The 18,928-nt window shown below is 36.2% G+C and overlaps 1 protein-coding gene across 1 annotated transcript; it reads left to right on the forward strand.

Annotated features, from left to right (window-relative positions):
- The first annotated feature begins 12,703 nt into the window (after window positions 1–12,703).
- Window positions 12,704–17,817, forward strand: LOC112462823 (chymotrypsin-1-like). The gene is made up of 6 exons (XM_025028870.1): window positions 12,704–12,793; window positions 15,603–15,675; window positions 16,333–16,501; window positions 16,688–16,940; window positions 17,151–17,273; window positions 17,512–17,817. The coding sequence occupies exons 2-6, from the start codon at window positions 15,624–15,626 to the stop codon at window positions 17,671–17,673; spliced, it is 759 nt and encodes a 252-aa protein (XP_024884638.1). The 5' UTR covers window positions 12,704–12,793; window positions 15,603–15,623; the 3' UTR covers window positions 17,674–17,817.
- The last annotated feature ends 1,111 nt before the right edge of the window (window positions 17,818–18,928 follow it).

The following is an 18,928-nucleotide window of genomic DNA, read 5'->3' on the forward strand; positions in this document are numbered from 1 at the left end:
CCTACGAATCGAACGGAAGCAGCAGCCGAGTTCTTCGTCCTCTCGAGATCCCGATCGTCGATGAATAACATCGTTCTCTCGTATAGCAATTGTCTTTCGTCTTTAGTCGATCGAGACAGGCCCCCTGATTTTTCACTAAGCGCTTTAAGGTCCAGGGTTGATACGTAACTATGTACTATACATATATATACATATATCTCTTGCGAAAGGTTTTGCGGAGGACACATACGCTCATGTTACATTACCGTTTATATATTTTACTACAGGAAATACGACACTAATGAATTTATCTTTCTATTAATATGTGTAATGGGACGCTATAACGTAATTACAATTAAAGGAAACATAGCACACAGCCGCAGAAAGGAGAGAGATGTATTTAAAGAACGCTATTATCGTTCTTAGTGTTTAATAGATTACCCGTTACGATTTTTAATCCTTTAGTAAGACCTACTACATGCGAGCGAGCGAGAAAGAGAGGGAAAGACAATAGGTGGGTGCCGAGGGACTTAGAAACGACAGAATGATCGCGGAAAACGGATATATATGTACATACATACTTCACGTACATGTCGATAGAAATAAAGATATATATGTATATGTATAATTACGTCCAGAGACGAGTAACGGGCCCGTGGCCGGGGTAATCTCAATTCGTCCTAACGACAAAGGGGGGTGGGAGGGGGGGAACGAGGGACCCAAAATAATCGAGGGAAATCGCGGTCAGTCCGCCTTTTCCATGACGAACATTTCTCTAATTTCGTTCGTCGCATATCCATGCGTCTTTGTGTGTGCGTTCTTTTTTCTTTATCTCTTTTTTTTTTTTAACTTTTTACGAGGCACGAGACTCGACTCGCCGCTGGACGCGTTCGCACGTCGTGCACATGTGTGTGTATGCGTGTGTGCGTGCCCACGCATCCTCGTCCATACCTTAAGGTAAACGTGTTGCCGCATTTACGTTACACGCGAATCAGCTGCGAAAAGAAAAGAGAGAGAGAGAGGAGAGAACTGTGCGGGCCCTTTTGCGTCTTTATTAGAATAATCCCGACGAAGTGTGCGTCCAAACTGCAAAAAGAAAATCGCGCGTACATACATATGCTTGTGTAAATATATGTATATATATACTTATATAAATACATATACATATATTTATATGTGTGTAAATGTATGTAATACACACATACATACATACATACACACACACACACACACACACACACACACACACACACACACTTTCGAGGATCTTTCGAATCGACGTCGCTTGAGAATCTATGAGAGATAGAATCGACCGGCTTTTGCGAGCTCGTGCTCTATGTAGAACTGGGATCGCATAGATATTATATACACCAATAAAAATTGAGATAAAACGTTTGGAAATATTGAAAGGATGTGTTATTGCAGTTACTGATAAGGTCGATCTATCACGAAACGATTTTAAAGTAAGGCTTCGAAATAATTTTTGAATTGGTTGTGATTGTATATAGTGTTAGCCTCTGACTGTGTTAATTATCATCGGATAACTAAATTAATATATATATATATATAAATATATACATCGTAAGCAAATAAATAAATATAGATTAAACGGATAAAAAAATGAAAAGTTATTAAAATTGCAAATATAAAAAATTGATGTCGATTTTCTTAACGTTAGACTTTTGTGTAATAAGGATAAGATAATGAATTAGCAATTAAGACGCTGATTAACACAGCGACGTCGACTTGACTGGATTCGCGACAGATAAATAATAATAATGAATAACAATAATAATAAGGCCTCGAGATAAATAATATTCTTGCCTCGTCCGTTAACCGGAAGCCTGTGGAGTTTTCTGATTTCGGACGGTGATTGTACGTCTGGACTCAGATACTTCGTGAAAATCATAAGACTCGTATAATAAAGTATGTGTATAGTAAAGGCAACGCTATTTTTTGTGGCTAGATTAAGGCGTAAAGTAAATGGAAGGAGAGAGAAGTTTTATGGAAACTAAATTCTATCGATCTACATATAGTCGAGAGTAGTTGATATACATATTAAGATATATAATTATTAAATTTTTTGCGAGGAAAGATCTATATATCTATAAATCTAATCGTTTTTTCTTGTACGGCGTCGCCGCTCTACGATCGTGATGAGGACAACGACGATCGGCCAATTACTGATCCTAATCGGAACCGATCGCGTTGAAACGCTTAACGTCGCTTGATGAACACATGCGTGTGAATTTGCGCGGATTTAACTGACGACGCGAATAAGTATGTAACGATTCGTAGTTAGCGATTAGCTCCTTTTTAGACGCGTGAGCGGCGAACGAATCGAGATTGCCTTGCGAATGAACCGCTTTAATTTTGAACAGGTTACAGGATGAAAACTCCCAGTGAGTCGTTATATGTAGCGTACGTTATTTAGCGCGGAACCGCGTAGCTAATTAGATAATTGCTACGGTAAATTGTCGGGGAAAAATACAATACATATACGTTCGGCGCGAGCGTCCCTCGGCTGATCGGTTTTAATCACTCGCGCTAATTGGTCTAGCGAGCACCCGGGCGATCGAGATGGTAAATAATCCAAAATTTATTCAGCTGTTTATTTCTCGGCAAAAGAGCTAAAGAGCTAATCCGCATAGAAATAAGTCGGTTGCTTCTTACATCCGGTTTTAACATAATTATACATGAGTTCTTCAAAAAATTAACATGAATTTAATTTGCGAAAATACCGGAGGAATTTGTTTATGTTAATGACATCGATTTATAGATTTGTTTATTTAACAGCGGCTCTTATCACGCAACTACCGTCTGTAGTAGATAGGGACAGTCTGTAATGAAGTGAACCGACTTGTTTGTGATGCAATGCTAATTGACGTTTCGGCTTCTGATCTCTAGTTTTCATATATTCTCCTCGGATTTGTCAGTCTTGATAATATATCGAATATTTAGCGCTACTCGCTTCCCGAATGCTCGCGCGGATCTTATCAAATAAGATTAATTATCAAGTTGCATTGCGCGCTCTTGATCCTCTCATGCCTGATCCATCGAACACGATAATCACGCGTCGGTCGTGACAAAAAAACGTCATAACGTGTAAAGGCGATTGCGATCTGAACGTCGTTGTGATTTTATTTGCTCGAAGAATTTCGGAATACGCGAGGATCGCGCTACGATAATGTTCGTAAAAATCGTTAATAACAATGATACAACATACTTTGTTCAACGGCAAAATTAATTGTCTCTTCGATGGCGTAGTATCGCAGTTCTTGTCAAAAACGATTTAAGTGAAAGCGTTCATATCAACTTCAGTAATTTGCATTAACTTTCCGATGCAGTATTCAATCTTCGAATTGTCGAGAAATTATCACATTGTAGAAGCGATAACTAAATGTTAATATTGTTTGTGGAACGCGATCTAATAAATACGCAATAAAGTGGAGAATTTTAACCAGCTGGCATTCTTAAAGTTACACCTGTCACACAAAAGTAATAACATTGAAGATCGATATTGTTTCTGAAGCGTATCAGAGACCTATCCTTTTTTTTATTATGCAGTCATAAAGATGTTGTAATTACGAGACTTCGATGGATTAGTCTTTAGCAAAATTAGCTTTTCTGAATATTTTTGCTCAACAATCGCGCGTGTAAATCAGAGAAATATATACACAATGTTCCTTTTGTCGAGCTTGCACCAGTGATTGCCATCGTTCAACTCTGATACTAACGCGGATCACGATAAGACTACACTCGGACGATTGTTTCTTTATCTTTGATTGCCGATCGAATTTCACACGGATTACATGCACTCTCTCTTATTGGGACAACGAGAGATATCTCCGGCGCGCTAGTCCGATTACGAGCGTAATTCTAAAGCATCGTACACGATACCGAGTCTTCGAAGATAATTATCGGATAATAACGAACTTCTAAAATGTCTGTAAGAGAGGAAGATCCCAACAAATCTAACGCTGTACGCAAGATTAATGTGACATGAGAAGCGCGTGACGCGCGTCTCAACGGCAGAAACGACGATGATTTTCTGTTCGTTACGTATCCTTCGGTGATGCCAGATGCCCTTCAGATATTTTTTTCTTTTGCGAGCCGAATCAAACGTTTCCCTCGCGGCGAATCCAAGGGAAAGGGTTTCATCGAGGGAGTAGAAGAAAATAGAATATGCAAAGGGAACGAAACTTACGTACGAAAAGGGATATTTTTCTCGGATATTTACACGATAGATTTTCTTCTTCTTCTTCCGTCTTCTGACTTCTCCTCAAGGCAAGCGAAAAGTCGAGTCGAGGATAATGGCACGCCTCCTGATCTGGCATCACTAACGAGGAAGTTAAACGGCCCGATCCTCTGGAAGTGCACGTTGTTTCCGGTCGCTCCGAGACAATCGGCTCGAGAATTACTGGACCCTTCGGGTTCTCGTTGTTCCTGCTCGGCATTACGGTCCCGTTCGATCGAAACAATCAAGTAAAACTCGGCGCATCGCCGTGTGCAATTCTGTCGGATTGTACTGTAAATTAAAATTATTTTTTTCTCGTCTTTTATTTATTATATCTTTACAATTATCTCTGTTGTATAGTACGGCGTCGAGGATTCTCCGATCGAGATCTCGGTCGAATCGCAATCGCCCGATTCCGATCGAACGTCGATCAACGGAACATCTCGCGGGAAGTAGGAGGAGTGATTAACGAGTGGTCTGTGAAGATCACGCGAGAAGCCCGCTCTTCCGCCTTTCCATCTTGCATATATACGGGAGGTGGATCGCGCGATACGTCGGTCGCGACCGTCGCATTTAATAATTCATACGCTCGTGAATTACGAATATGGCGAATGGGAAATTTCGGCTACAACGATATTTCATAATTGTCCGCGGCGCGTCAGAAAAGAGATCTCGTCCCTTCGACCATCCATTACAATTAAGTTATTACACTGATTAATGGCTGTAGTAGCCATTACTCTCTAGTAGCGGCTAATGAGTATAGTGACCGCGTTATGGCCGTGTGTGTGTGTATGTATGTATACGTGTCGTATGTATGTGTAAGCCCACGGTTGCTGCGATATGTAGTGACATAGCAATATCATAATGGTAGGACGCGCAGAGAGAAAGAGAGAAAGAGCATTACGCAGCGCTGTAGCGAGAAAATATCGTTGTAGCCCTTCGCCGCAATTTTTCTTTCGAAATCGAGAGCGCGCACACATCTCACGTGTGTCACGCGTGTCTTCCTCCCGATGCACGATCTTCCCGCCCCGTTCAACCCGGAAGATCCCGCGCGGATCAGCGCGTGATTCAGGAGATGAAGATCACCCTCGCGTGATTTCGCGCGCGGATCGAGCGATGCCGGAAGTTCCGCCGGTCGCTCTCTCGAGATCGAGATCGGGCCGACTTCCGGCGACCGATTAGAGCGATCGCGAAGCCGTCGTGCCAGGAGCGCTTTCCTATTCCTTTCTTCCTGTTTTTTCGCTTATCTTCGCGCTTTCCCTTTTCCCGCGATGTCCTCTTTTCTCAAATGTTCCTCTTCGTTCCTCGTTCAGTCGTTTAATTGTCAGTTCTCGCCATCTTCTTCTCTTCGGATTCTCGCGATGACAGCGAGTCGAAAGCTCGATCCTAAGTTCACACACACACACACACCACATAGACGCGCGCGTGCGTGCGTGTGTATAGACACACGTGCTTGCGATAGACATGATCAAACGCACTTTGCGTGAATAATAAACGCATATAATACATTTAAATAAACCGATACTCCATATACACATATACACATCTACACGCGAGAAAAACCTAAAAACAACGACGCACGCACATCGCGCGTACGGAATTTACGATGATTATTGTTAATGAATGATTTACTGGTAATAATAATTGTAATATTAAAGTTAACATTATCCCCGTTTGTATTTTAAGAAGATAAAATGAAGGGAGTTAATGAAAGTGAGAGAGAAAGAGAGAGAGAGAGAATGCGAAAGAAAACAAGTGAAAGAAAGAGAGAGAAAGAGCGAGCTATCTATTTCGTGCGATTTACGAATGCATAAGTGGGCACTGATCTGGTAAATTTCTTTTTTTATTTCTTTGACTTGCCCATGATTATATATTCCCATATATAAAAATGTTATAAGAATACCTATAAAAAGTGAAAATAAATATGTAAACCCCGAGAATACAAATCGAGTGATATATCGTCATTTATTCCCTTTCTTCTTATCTTTGCATGTATTATCTTTTTTGAGTAAGTATCGAGTGTGTTAATCATTTCTTTTATGCTAATTGTAATTTGTAATATGAGATATACAAAGCATAATTCAAACATTAAAGGTGCACTGCGTGCGTAAGAGGATTAAACACTTAATTCATTATCTTCATCCGTTTCTAACGTGTTTGAAAGTTACGTATAATTTAATTTCGCGCAACAGCTGATTTTCTTTTTCACATTTATGTAGGACGAAGAAGTAAAAGTTGCACGCAGAGATTAATATAATATAATATCTATGCTGTGAGAGATTTATACAAAGCGTACACGACTATTTTCACCTCAAAGGCGTATCACATAATAAATATTTAATTAGATTAAACTTTGTCGATTAAATTTCTCTGCGAGAACAGATTAAAAAATTCTCTTTTTTAATTCTTGATTTCTCTCTCACACAAAGTAAATTTGATTTTAAACCTTTAACGCGCTCAATTATCTAAAAACTTAAACTTAATTCTAAAATTAAAGAATTCAAAAGTTAAACGAAGACAATAAATTAATTTTTTATAAAGATTCTTTTTAATAACGTTTAATAACGTTAAATTTAAATACTTTCTGTATGGAAAATTCGTAAGAAAAATGTTTCTTAAGCTGCATAAAAATAGTTGCAAGAGCATTTATTTATATACATTATACACAAATTTTATATTTACGAGTATATTACAATAATTCAATTCAGAATATACAATTGTGCAGTCGACATTGTGTCGAGAATTGTATAACTGATTGTGAGAAAAAAACCTTTGATTAAGAACGATTAAATAATTTCGCAATTATCATCGCCCGACATTGAAACAGCAGCTATTCTTTTTGATTCGGCCCGCGGTATCTCTATACGTATGATTAACAGGATATCCGGTGGATCTGGAATGTGCATATCATTATATTTCTCGGATGAATTTCGCGTGGCAATTTAAAGGACGAATCGACGCGGCATTGTGAAATTTCGTCGAAATCATCGAGGGCAGCAGAGACGGGATTCCACGCACTTCCGCCGATCTCTGCAACTATCTGCCAACGTCGCTGCAGGCATTGTCCGGTCCTCCGATTTACGAAATTTCAGCCCGAACTCGAAATCACAATTTAACGTTCCTATCACGATGTTTCTGCTCGATTGGTCACGGCCGCTTTTAGTGGCGATATTCGATTTTAGTCGCCCAGATTCGGCATGCGTATATCGCGTTGTCATTTTTCCGCCGCGAGCCCGCTCCGGCTTTAGCGGCGCGTATTTCGCGGCGTTGCAGCTGCGCGAGCTGCTAGTGCAGCTGTATGAGGTAAGTCGACTACTAAACCGGTATTCGAAAACGAAATCCCGTTTTATCATAACCCGTTACGGTAGCGTGTAATTAAACTCGTTTTCTCGTGCGGCGGCGGCGGCGGCGGTGGCGGCGGCGGTGGCAATTATGAATTCAGATCGATCGAAAGTACAATCGTGTCGTGACATTCACTCGCGACAGTCTCGTAATCGCGGCGTTTCGCGGCAGCAATTAATTTCAATATGAATTGTCATATCCGCTCCGGCATAACGCCTCCTGCGCGCCCGCGCGAGTATACGCGCGATACGAGTGCCGCATGCGTGCACGTGTCCTAGAGGCCATCCGATAGAATAAAACACTCCGGCGGTCGTGACGCAACGACGTCGAATAAATTTCTCCTTTGCACCCACGATTTCCCGAATGCCGCGCCGCGCCGCGCTCGTGCCGGTTATATTGCGTAAGCGCGCCGCAAAATTTCGAATGCAATAGTGTCGAAACGCTAAATCGCTTTGCTTGTTTACTTTCGTTTTCTCTTGGAAACGTAAATTCCTCGAAAAGCCATCGCTATTCCGAATCCCTTCGGATATCCTCGTCGCTAATTGCGGGCCGCGCTTTATTCGTCGCGACGGCGACGACGGGGCCGGGGGACTCGCTTGTCGCAAGCGAGCGTTTTTCCCCTTTCATGCCGGACACTCTGCGGTTAAAAATGCAGATTGATATTTCGACACACACATTTATACGTTACGCACATCGGCGCGGAGGTTTAGCTTTCAGAGAAAAAAAAATACGTTATGCATATATTACACACATTATATATATAGTGTGCAAAAAATATTTGCATAAATACCGGTCTATCTATTTACTTATTGAAGAAAAAAATATTTACGTGGTTCTGGTGGTTAAAAATAAAAATCAATATTTCAGCCGCTATAGCCAGTTTTTAGGCAGGAATAGTTTTTTTGTGTGTTATAGTTGCAACAATGTTGCATCATTGTCGCTCGTGGAATTCCGCACTCGATCGATCAATGATAGACTCTGCGAGATCGAAGACAGATCGGCGGAACGAACGATCGAACGCTTTATTGGTTCGATCAGCGGAATGTATTTATATTCCATTACGCATCTCGCATATTTGAATTGTACTTTTTAAGCTTTTTTTTTAAGCGCTCTCGCGAAATTCTCGGATTCTTAGCTCGATGCTCGATCGTCGCCGAAGAATGCGAATTAACAAAGCGGATGCATGAATTTCATAAGAAACGTATCGGGTATGTTAATGGGCCCAGGAATATTCCCCCACGAATATTCGCGATTAACGCTTCGTCTCGACTTAAGAACTCGCGGACGCTAAATTAACAACGCGAATCGGCAGCGGTTCGAAAAGATCTATCGATGCATAGTTCGAGACGCGATCGGCATTCCGCGATGTAAAAACGTTCGACAAGAACTCGTAATTACTGAAATTCTTGTAATTTATGATCGCGTATTTCGCTACTATCCCCTCCCGAGTTCGGCTAATTACTCCGAATTCCTCCGTTTAAAAGTGTAGATTAACAATCTCCGCGAATATTTCGCGCATTTTAACGCGCGAAACTATATACCCGGCATTTTGAGAGGCAACTCTTTCCCGATCATTGAAAGAGTATGAAATAGGGAATGGTTTCCAAAAAGTTGGAGAAAAGAAGTGATTGTCCCTATATTTAAGAAAGGATATAAAGATAAAACATCAAATTATTAAGGAATTACGCTGCTTAACACAGCATAAAAAATTTACGCTATAATTTTTGAAAAAAACATTAAGAAAAGAAGTAGAAGAAAGGAAGATTTTATCGGAAACGCAAACATGATCTAGAAGAGGCCGAGGAATGCGGACTAGATGAGGGGAAAAATGCTGAGAAGCTTTACAAGATTTTTTGAAAGAAGAAACTTAACTTTAAGCGCGAAAATTCCAACATGATGATATTTACAAAGATGGGAGGAAGAGAGGAAAGAAGTAATAGCTGTGTAATGGAACGGAGATAGAAGCAAAAAGAGATAACTATGCACTCTCATTCTGACAGAAAGGATGATGCGAAAAAATACTAAGATATATCTCCCTGAGAAAGTTGATTTGTGAAACCAATCATTTTCGATAATTTCGTCAATAATTTTTAAATTAATATCAAAAAAATATTACAGACTATTCCGTAGTTCCTATACACAAATTGAACGGACATAAATTTGATTGGGATAACATTAAAATCCTAAATATGGAGAAATCATTACATACATTAAAAGGAGTATCTCCAAAATGTTTTACATTAGAAGACAAAGGAATGGCACCAACCTTCAAAAGGACACATTAGATCTTTGTGACGATTGTTCTTCGATTATCGAGTGACTTTCTCCACAACTGACATCCTTTGTCTGTTTTATTTATTGACTAGCTTTATTTCTTTTACATACGATGCTTCGTGATATTGTTCTGTATCCATTTCACCTTTGTAATTGAATCTAACAATAAGTGTTTAGTCGATGCGCTGATCTTGGCTCGAAAAGATCGTCTTCTCGATCGTCTCGTTATAGAACACAGACTCTGGTGACTGTCACGAGATTGACTGTGAATTTGGTAAGTGAACTGTACATTATTACGAAAAACCCGTGAGCCGTGAAATTTCTTAGCTAATTCCATGATCTCTTTTTATTCAAACGACAGCAGTCAGTTATGTGATATACAATAAGTTCAACTTTTTTAACAACTACACCGCCAACCGCTAATTTAAGAACATAATTACAATTTTCTTTTATTTATATATTGTTGATTAGTTTTAAAATTATAACCAGATTATTAAATGTTACATTGAATAGAGTCTAAACCTTAAGACAGATACGTTTATAATTCGTTTTTATATTTATATTAAAGTTACTTTTTTGTAGCTATATATGTAAAGACTTTATAATTAAAAAAATTAAAACTTAATACGGGCAATAAGAGTCAAGCGTGCCGTTTTACCGCTCAAATTTATTATAAAATACATGTGATCAGAATTACGAACGTTTCGACTCTTTTTTTGGGGTCCTCCTCAGCGCATTGTATAACAGTAAATTCAACATAAATGTAGGACTATATAAAACCTTCTACACCGCAAACATCAAGTCATCGTTAATCGTTTGGGTATATGTGCACTCCGACACGTTCCTAAGCATCGTCGCGTCGGAGTGCACATCTGCCCAAACAATTAACGATAATTTTATATTAATCCAACGGAATGTCTCCTCGGTAAGGCGATTCTCACGATTGGCGTCACCACAGACCTTCCAAATCCCCATTCATAGAACTGAAACTTACCACAATTCCTTCCACTTTGCGGGAATTTATCTTTGGAACTCGCTTCCTATCGATGTAGTGTCTTTATCGTCTGTCAATGAATTTAAGGGAAAGCTCCAAGACCATCTTTTTTCGCTCGAGCTGAGTTCTGTTCATGGTTCTACCGTGGGGCTATCTACCGTTTAAGTATACTAGACACTACAGACGCGCGCGCTTCGCGCGCGCCATTTAGCTTTAACATTATGCTATTAATAATAATCGCGACACGACGGGTGCGTTCCTTTTGGGCGCTCACGCGCTCACACGCGCTGTAAGCATCATTCTATCTTCGTTGCACATCGAATATCAAACGAAGATAGAGCGATGAAGAAACGTAACCGACGCCACACCACGCACTACACGCACGAAACTCGCCACACTCCGCGATGACAGTCCGTCACGGGATGAAGCAAGCTTCGGCGCGGCAATCAATCGAGATAGCCAATCGGCATCGCGGAAAAGAGGCTTCAATTTTACGATACAAACGAAATTCACTCAGGTAACACACGCCTTTTTTAAAAGTGGAATGTAGTTTAATTGTGATATTTAGTTTAAGTGTAATTTAGTTTAAGTGTGATATAGTCATTGTATATATACTGTTGTTGACTTCAAAAATGTAATCTAGTTTTAAGTTCTTATGTTATTATTCCTGCAATTAGTTTCTTTTTTGCGAAATTAGTAATAGTTTACCGCTTCCTTGTGGCATCCTTCGCGGAGGGGCGAGTAGCATCCTTTATCTTGAGTATTTCATCTTTTTAATTTCTTTCCTTTATGCCTATGTCGCGTCCTCAACCGGGGGTGTATCACCGCTTGTCGATACTATCTTGATTATTTCCATTTTTACTTACTGCTTCATTGGTAGCGATAACACTCCGTCTTGCATCTATTTTGGTTAACTCACACCAACTTCTGTCCGCTATATTTCGCTTTTGTTTATATCACATTTGTATCTTTGTATAACTCATTATTTGTCTAAAGTCTTGACTATGGCATAAATAAACATCAATCAATCAATCTCTCTCTCGCTCACTCTAGAGGTCATTTTTCCTCTCTTTCCTCTTCCTCTTTTATTTGACAATAAGTGAAAACGTTACATGTCATGGCCAAAATGAGTGATAAACCAAATTGATATAATAAAAAATAGAAAGTACCTCGGTTACATCGATAAAAGTCACATGTGAAAAGACAAAATAAAATGAGTCATAAGCCTTCCTAATTTAATGTAATGAGTGCCATGGTGGACGTCACATATTACATTACTTAAGCAAGGTAGCAAGTAGCCACCGTGGTTCCAAAAGAGCAACTGGCGAACGGAGAAATAAGTTATCGAGACAACGGTGTGGTTACAGTAAACAAATTAACAATAACAGCAATGACATTAATTTGCAATAATAAAGATATACGGAAATAAATAATTCATGTGAAAAAGAAACAAAAGGTAATAAATAAAGGCTAATAAATAAAGAAATATGGAAATAAATAGAATGTGAAATAAATAAAGAAATATGAAAATAAATAAAATGTGAAACGAATAAAGACATATGAAATAAATAAAGGCAGACGTTATATAGCAGCTATCACTGAATCATATAATGCATTCAAATTTTCCGTATCTTTTTGCATATTTATCGTGTCGCCGTGTCTCCTAATGAAAAACATCTCTGCTATCTCTCTGCTTTTTCTGTAATAATTAATATATCGTCCCGAAAAGGTGGGTTTCCGGTACCAATTAGTTATACGTCTGTCACCGTCTCTGATAACAGTAGTGAAAATAAACAAAATTAATGACGGCTAAACATAATTCAATTTATTTTCAGAATAAATACGTTGCCGAGGTATATATATAGAGAAAATTTGTCGCAACTTTTATAAATACTTCTTGTAAGGAGAATATTTAAAGAATAGAGCAGAATATAAAGGCTATCTTGCTTGCTACGTGTCTGCTAGTCGTAAGTACAAAGCAGAGATTTATATTTTTTAAGTACATTTGTTTTAAATATATAATCATTCAGATAAAATTATCTGAAAAAATACAGGGTGACACAAAAGTTCCTGAAGTTTTTTTGAAAACATTAAGCAGCTACAAATCGGTATACAAATTAAGCATCTTTAAACAGGACTTTAAAATTATAATAAATGCTCAAAATTGTTTGTAATTTTTTTTGCTTAATTTTATTATTAATGTTTTAATAAAGTTGTATGTTTTGTTTAAAGTGTAAAGGTATTTAATTTGTAGGAAATAGAAACCACAGGGTAATAAGAATCATCTTAGAATAAATTGACTATCGCGTGTTATAAATCCAAACCGGCGTGTGAATAACTCTTATGGAACACCGCTCCTTCCGCCATTCGAACATTTTATCAAGTTTGCTTTGTTTGCCTAGAAAAGTGCACGTCGTTTCCGCTCCGTTACAATTTCGATCGAATCGATTTTTTCTTAAGCAAAAAGTGGTTTTATTTTTCATTAATTAAATTTATTTTTTCTTTATTATTATTGGGATTGTTTACTCTTTACTGACAAAACATTTAAAACTAAAAAATTGTGCAAATTAGAAATTTGCACTTGGCCTTGAATGATACTCTATCGATTAAGAAAAAAACATCCCAATATCTCAAAAATTGCGGAAATTATACCATAAACAAAAAAAAGATAATTCAACATCAATTAACCTACCTTTAATGATATTCTACGATTTTTCGACGTTTTCGAACATAAGCAACACATTGGCATCGAAAACTCAAAAAACAATTTTTACTTCGGTCTTTTCTACACCTATTTCATATATAATTCTTTTAAATTTGGTTGATTAGACTTAGCTTTATATGAATAAAATTATAGACCTTTGATCGCGTATAAAGCTAATCAACTAAATCTTAAAAAATTATAATAAAATAGGGATAGAAAAGACTGAAAAATATAATACAATTAGAAATAGATCGATATTTCCAAATTTGCGGAAGTTAGAGCAACCACGGACATTTCTAAAAAAATTCAAAATTTTTTTAAAAAAGAACCCCTTTACCGATCATCGCCAAATTCAATACCAACCTTCCTTACATGATACTCTATCGATTAAAAAAAACATCCCGATATCTAAAAAATTACGGAAGTTAGAGCACATACGGACAACAATACCCACACACACACATACAGACATACATACATACATACATACACACGGACATTTTGTACAAAAGTGATTTTTCGACGTTTTAGAACATTCTAAACCGTTGCCAAAGATACTCTAAAAATTTTTTTTCACGAAAACGAAGCTTTCTCTATGAGGAAGCAAAAATTAATAAATCTGGTATATTGTAATAATACGAGGATCGTTCAATAAGTTCTTAGAAAATTTTTCGTGCAAAATTGAAAACACTGTACACAAGGTACAGTATATGTAAAAGAAATAAAGCTAGTCAATAAATAAAACAGACAAAGAATGTCAGTTGTGTGGAAGTCACTCGATAATCGAAGAACAATCGTCACAAAGATCTAATGTGTCCTTTTGAAGGTTGGTGCAATTCCTTTGTCTTCTAATGTAAAACATTTTGACTTATTGAACGACCCTGGTAGATAAAAAGAAAATTTTAAAATAAAGGAGATAAAAGGGGCTTAACGAACTAAGCAAGGTGAACGTGCTAATAATATATTACTTTAAAATAATAATAATGTAATGGACGTTTCGACCTGTAATAAGGTCATCTTCAGCGCGCTAAACAAAAACCGTCACTTACAAACTAAGCCGGTGAAATATGGTCAGATTATAAAAATTCGCAAGTCATGTATATATATATCGTTCATATAGAATTAATACCACAGTGTCTGGATTAAACCTTTCTGTGTGTAGAGTCTCTTGACGTATCATTAAGAATGATGAATCGGGTTCTCATGGTATAAATGTTGAAATGATACGAAAATATAGCTGTAAAAAATCGATTTTTTTTAACAGAAAAATTAAGGATGTTAAAATTGAAAAACTCTATGGTGCTGGTTATATTGTAAAATTTCTGTAAAAAAATATGTTTAAATAATTAATTATTTTTAGAAGTATATATATGTTTATATAAAATATACATATACCACAGTATTTACAGAAGTTTGTGGGACCCTGGCAAAAATTCACACAACAAACATGAGTGACATGGTAGTCAAAGTTTAGATACAATTTAAATGATATTTATTCCCTTTAACATGCAAACAGCTTGTATTCGAGATTCTATTAAAAATGTATTTCTTATTTACAAATAAAATTTCTTTTCTTATATCTATAAGAATACGATTCTATAAATATACTTATATCTATAAGAATACGATTCTATACTAGAAAGAGACGTTAAACCGTTGGTCCAAAGGGTTAAAGTAAATACATTCTTCTTCTATAAAAACGATTCTGACCAGACGGATTTGTAGATCTTATTTATAAGATTCTCTTTGCAAGATTCACATTGACTTCTAAGCTTAGCTTCTAAGATACTAAGCTTCTAAGATATAAGCTTCTAAGATACTGTAGACTCGAATATAGTAATCGAAATATAAGTAATCGATAAGAGAGGAAATTAATCATGAGGCTACCACCAGATAAATGGACGTAAATACAAATTCTTTTAAGAAATGCATAATGTAAATTGTAAATATCAGTATTTTATAGCGATACCGAGTTGAGCAGAATTTATAAAAGTGTCACAAACATGATAAATATTTTTATTTCAACTACTTTAGAAAGATAATATAAAAACCCCTGTTTACTTCATTTCCAGTCATCAAATCTACAGGTAAAGATGCGTGCGTTAGCTTGTCTTGTATTTATCGCTCTGGCACACGCCATTCGAGGTACGAATTTATGAATTATTTATATAAATATTTTATTATAATAAAAAGATAAAGATAAGTACACACACACACACACACACACACACACACACACACACACACACACACACATATATATATATATATATATATATATATATATAAAGAAATGAAAAAACACGTGTTTTTTTGATAATATATGAAGCGCAATTATTTTCCAACATAAGCAAAATTATTAATAATGTCATTAATATCTATTGTATAGCATTTATAGCTTCTGTAAATATTAATGTACGTATATATTTAATATATACACACTTCTAGAAATAATTAATCATATTTCTTAAATCTTAATTTTCAAATATCAACAACTTTTGTCGCTAATTAATTATTTGTGTAAACAGATGTAAAATAATACGTACATTTTCTATATTCTCTAAATACGTATAACTTTAAAATGAAAAACTAATGTGTCGAGAACGATACAATTTTTTCCTTAATAAAAGATTTCTATTCAAAATAAATCTATAACTTACCCGAACTGCAGCTCATTTATTTTGTTAGCCGTAAAATTGCCACAATTGTTTTATCGTTATTGTTAAATAAAAGTATATGTCGTAATGTAACAGATATTAGTTCGCTCGTATATTAACATTATTTATTTATTTTTCCAATAAGGAAATCCGGATCTTTATAAAGGTCCCCTGGGGAGCAGAGATGCTCCAATCGGCAAATTTCCATATCAAGTTATTTTGAGATATGAGGACATCTCCGGTCCTGGGGTTGACAAATGCGGTGGATCTATTCTCAATAATCGTAACATATTAACCTCAGCATATTGTATCAAGTATGTTACACATTTTGAATCTATGTCAATATCGTATTAATGAAATATAATTATATAAAACTAGTTTTTTAATAAGTCAAATGAACATTATATGTAAAACTACACATATTATGTAAAACTAGACATAATATGTAAATATATATATACATATACATACTTATATATATGCTCGTTTTATCTCGTTAGCCTTGATGAGCTGGATAAGCTAAAAGCTCATGTCGGAACAAACTTCTTTACCGTGCCAGGAGATATTTATGACGTAGCCGATGTTACCATCCACGAAAAATATAATGAAACCACTGAGGATTATGATATTGCCTTAATTCACCTTAAAACTCCTATCGAATACAACAAGCTAGTACAACCGATAAATCTTATGACAACCGATAAAGATCTCTTTGGCAATCCGTGCACACTAACTGGATGGGGAAGTAGAGGGGTAATATCGAACTCATCATGATACAGGAATTTTCTAGTTTAATGTCTAAGAATGAGGCACTCTTTTAGAAAAACTCATTTTATTTTCTTCTTATATATAATATAACAAATGAAAAGTAACAAGTGAAAAGATTTTGTAATAATTATTTATTGTTCGTCATTTCCTTCGAATGTCATTTATCCGATTTCAAATAATATTTATCCTTTTTAGGCTTTTAATGGAGTCGTTATTGATTCCTTGCAAGAAGTTGAGTTGATAGTTTGGGATAATCAGGAAGACTTGGCGACTACTCAATTTTGTGCTTTGACAGGAGAAAAAGAACTTGCGTTACAAGTAAACTGTCAATTATTAATATTATAAAACAAATTGATACATATATGTTTATGTTACAACACCGAAAGAATATTTATAATATAAAACATTATATTAATAGCATCTAATAATATTTATTATACAGCCGATTTTAATTATAGCTTAATACTGAAATTATTATAACAATAATTTGGAATAATTTATTGTTATTTATAATATTAATGTTTTATTATTAATAATCGAAAAATTTTTGTTTTAGTATCTCTTTGGTAGCCCTTTAGTAGCCAATGGAAATCAAATTGGAATCTTAAGCAGCAATGGAGACCCTGATGAACTTTCTGCACCGACGTACGAATCACGTTTAAAGATTTTCACAAGAGTATCCGATTTAAAATGGATCAGTACGAATTTAAAGAATTAAAAGATATTATTTAATATGTTTATTAGAATGCCATTTTGTTTTACGAAATTTATAATTTAATTACTAATATAATATAAGCAAATACATTCTGCAAAATGTATTTCCTGTATTCCTATCAGTTAAATAAATTACCAATGCAAATAACAAAATAATAACAAATCAATCGTTTTTGTTGTTTTGATGTAGAAACTAATGTTTTTGTTCGCTTCTCATTTCCATTGGACAATAATCAAATTAATTACGTTACTGCAACATTCATAAGTGTATGTGATATTGTTATAAATACATTTGACAAATTTAGCGAAGAAAAATCCTTTGTAATGCAAATGAAAAAAGAGGTCCGGTGAAAGAGAAGAGAAAATAAAATAAAGAGAGAAGAGAATAGAAATAAATAATTATATAAATCTTTTAGTATATAAAACTGAGAAGTTGACTTAATGCATAAAGTTAAATATTTACAGAAGAATCTCTCACGCAGTCAGTTATATTATACAATATACAAATTAGATTCTAAATTATATCTCTAATTAATGTGATATTTATGCGCTCTCAATGTTGTTATTTAATCGAAATTATCCACTATGTAAAATCTGACTTTTTACGTATCACATGCATGTAATATTGCGCGCGCGCACACACACACACACACACACACACACATATATATATGCAGCAGCTTTTTCTCTTCAGTAGATCTAATCTTTCACAATGCAAGCATTTTTTGGTTTCTTGATCGCTTGTTTAGCGGCGGTCAGTCATGGTGAACAAGAAATACGAAGTATTTTTACGCGTAATAATATTAATCAGCGATGGACCCGGTTTATTTTTGGTGCAGTATTCGGAATAAGAACACGAAAAAATAATCCTTGATTTCATTCGTGGTGATGCAAATCATGACGTAATTGATGTAAATATTTATTTCCGTAATTTGCGGTCATGAGCGATCTTCAGGTTGATTACCCGGTCGATCGCCGATCAATTCGGCTGCGCGGAACGCGCGACCGCGATTACGCAAGGTCGACGAAAAGTTTCAGCTGGCGTTGCGAGATCGCAATAGGCTGAATTCTTCTTGGTCGTCGCGGTCAGTTGACCCGCGGAATGCGTCCGCGCGGGATCGCGCGCTCCGCGACTCGCGAAATATACGCTTTTCACGCGCGTCCATGAATACATTCGCGCAAGTAACGAGCGGCATCGCCACAGTGAGGTGCTATCGCAAGAGTGGATTTCGCGTGGTCACCAAGGAGATTTAAGTATA

This window comes from Temnothorax curvispinosus, unplaced genomic scaffold (assembly GCF_003070985.1).
Source record: "Temnothorax curvispinosus isolate PA1 unplaced genomic scaffold, ASM307098v1 QBEX01012806.1, whole genome shotgun sequence".
Classification (NCBI taxonomy): Eukaryota; Metazoa; Arthropoda; class Insecta; order Hymenoptera; family Formicidae; genus Temnothorax; species Temnothorax curvispinosus.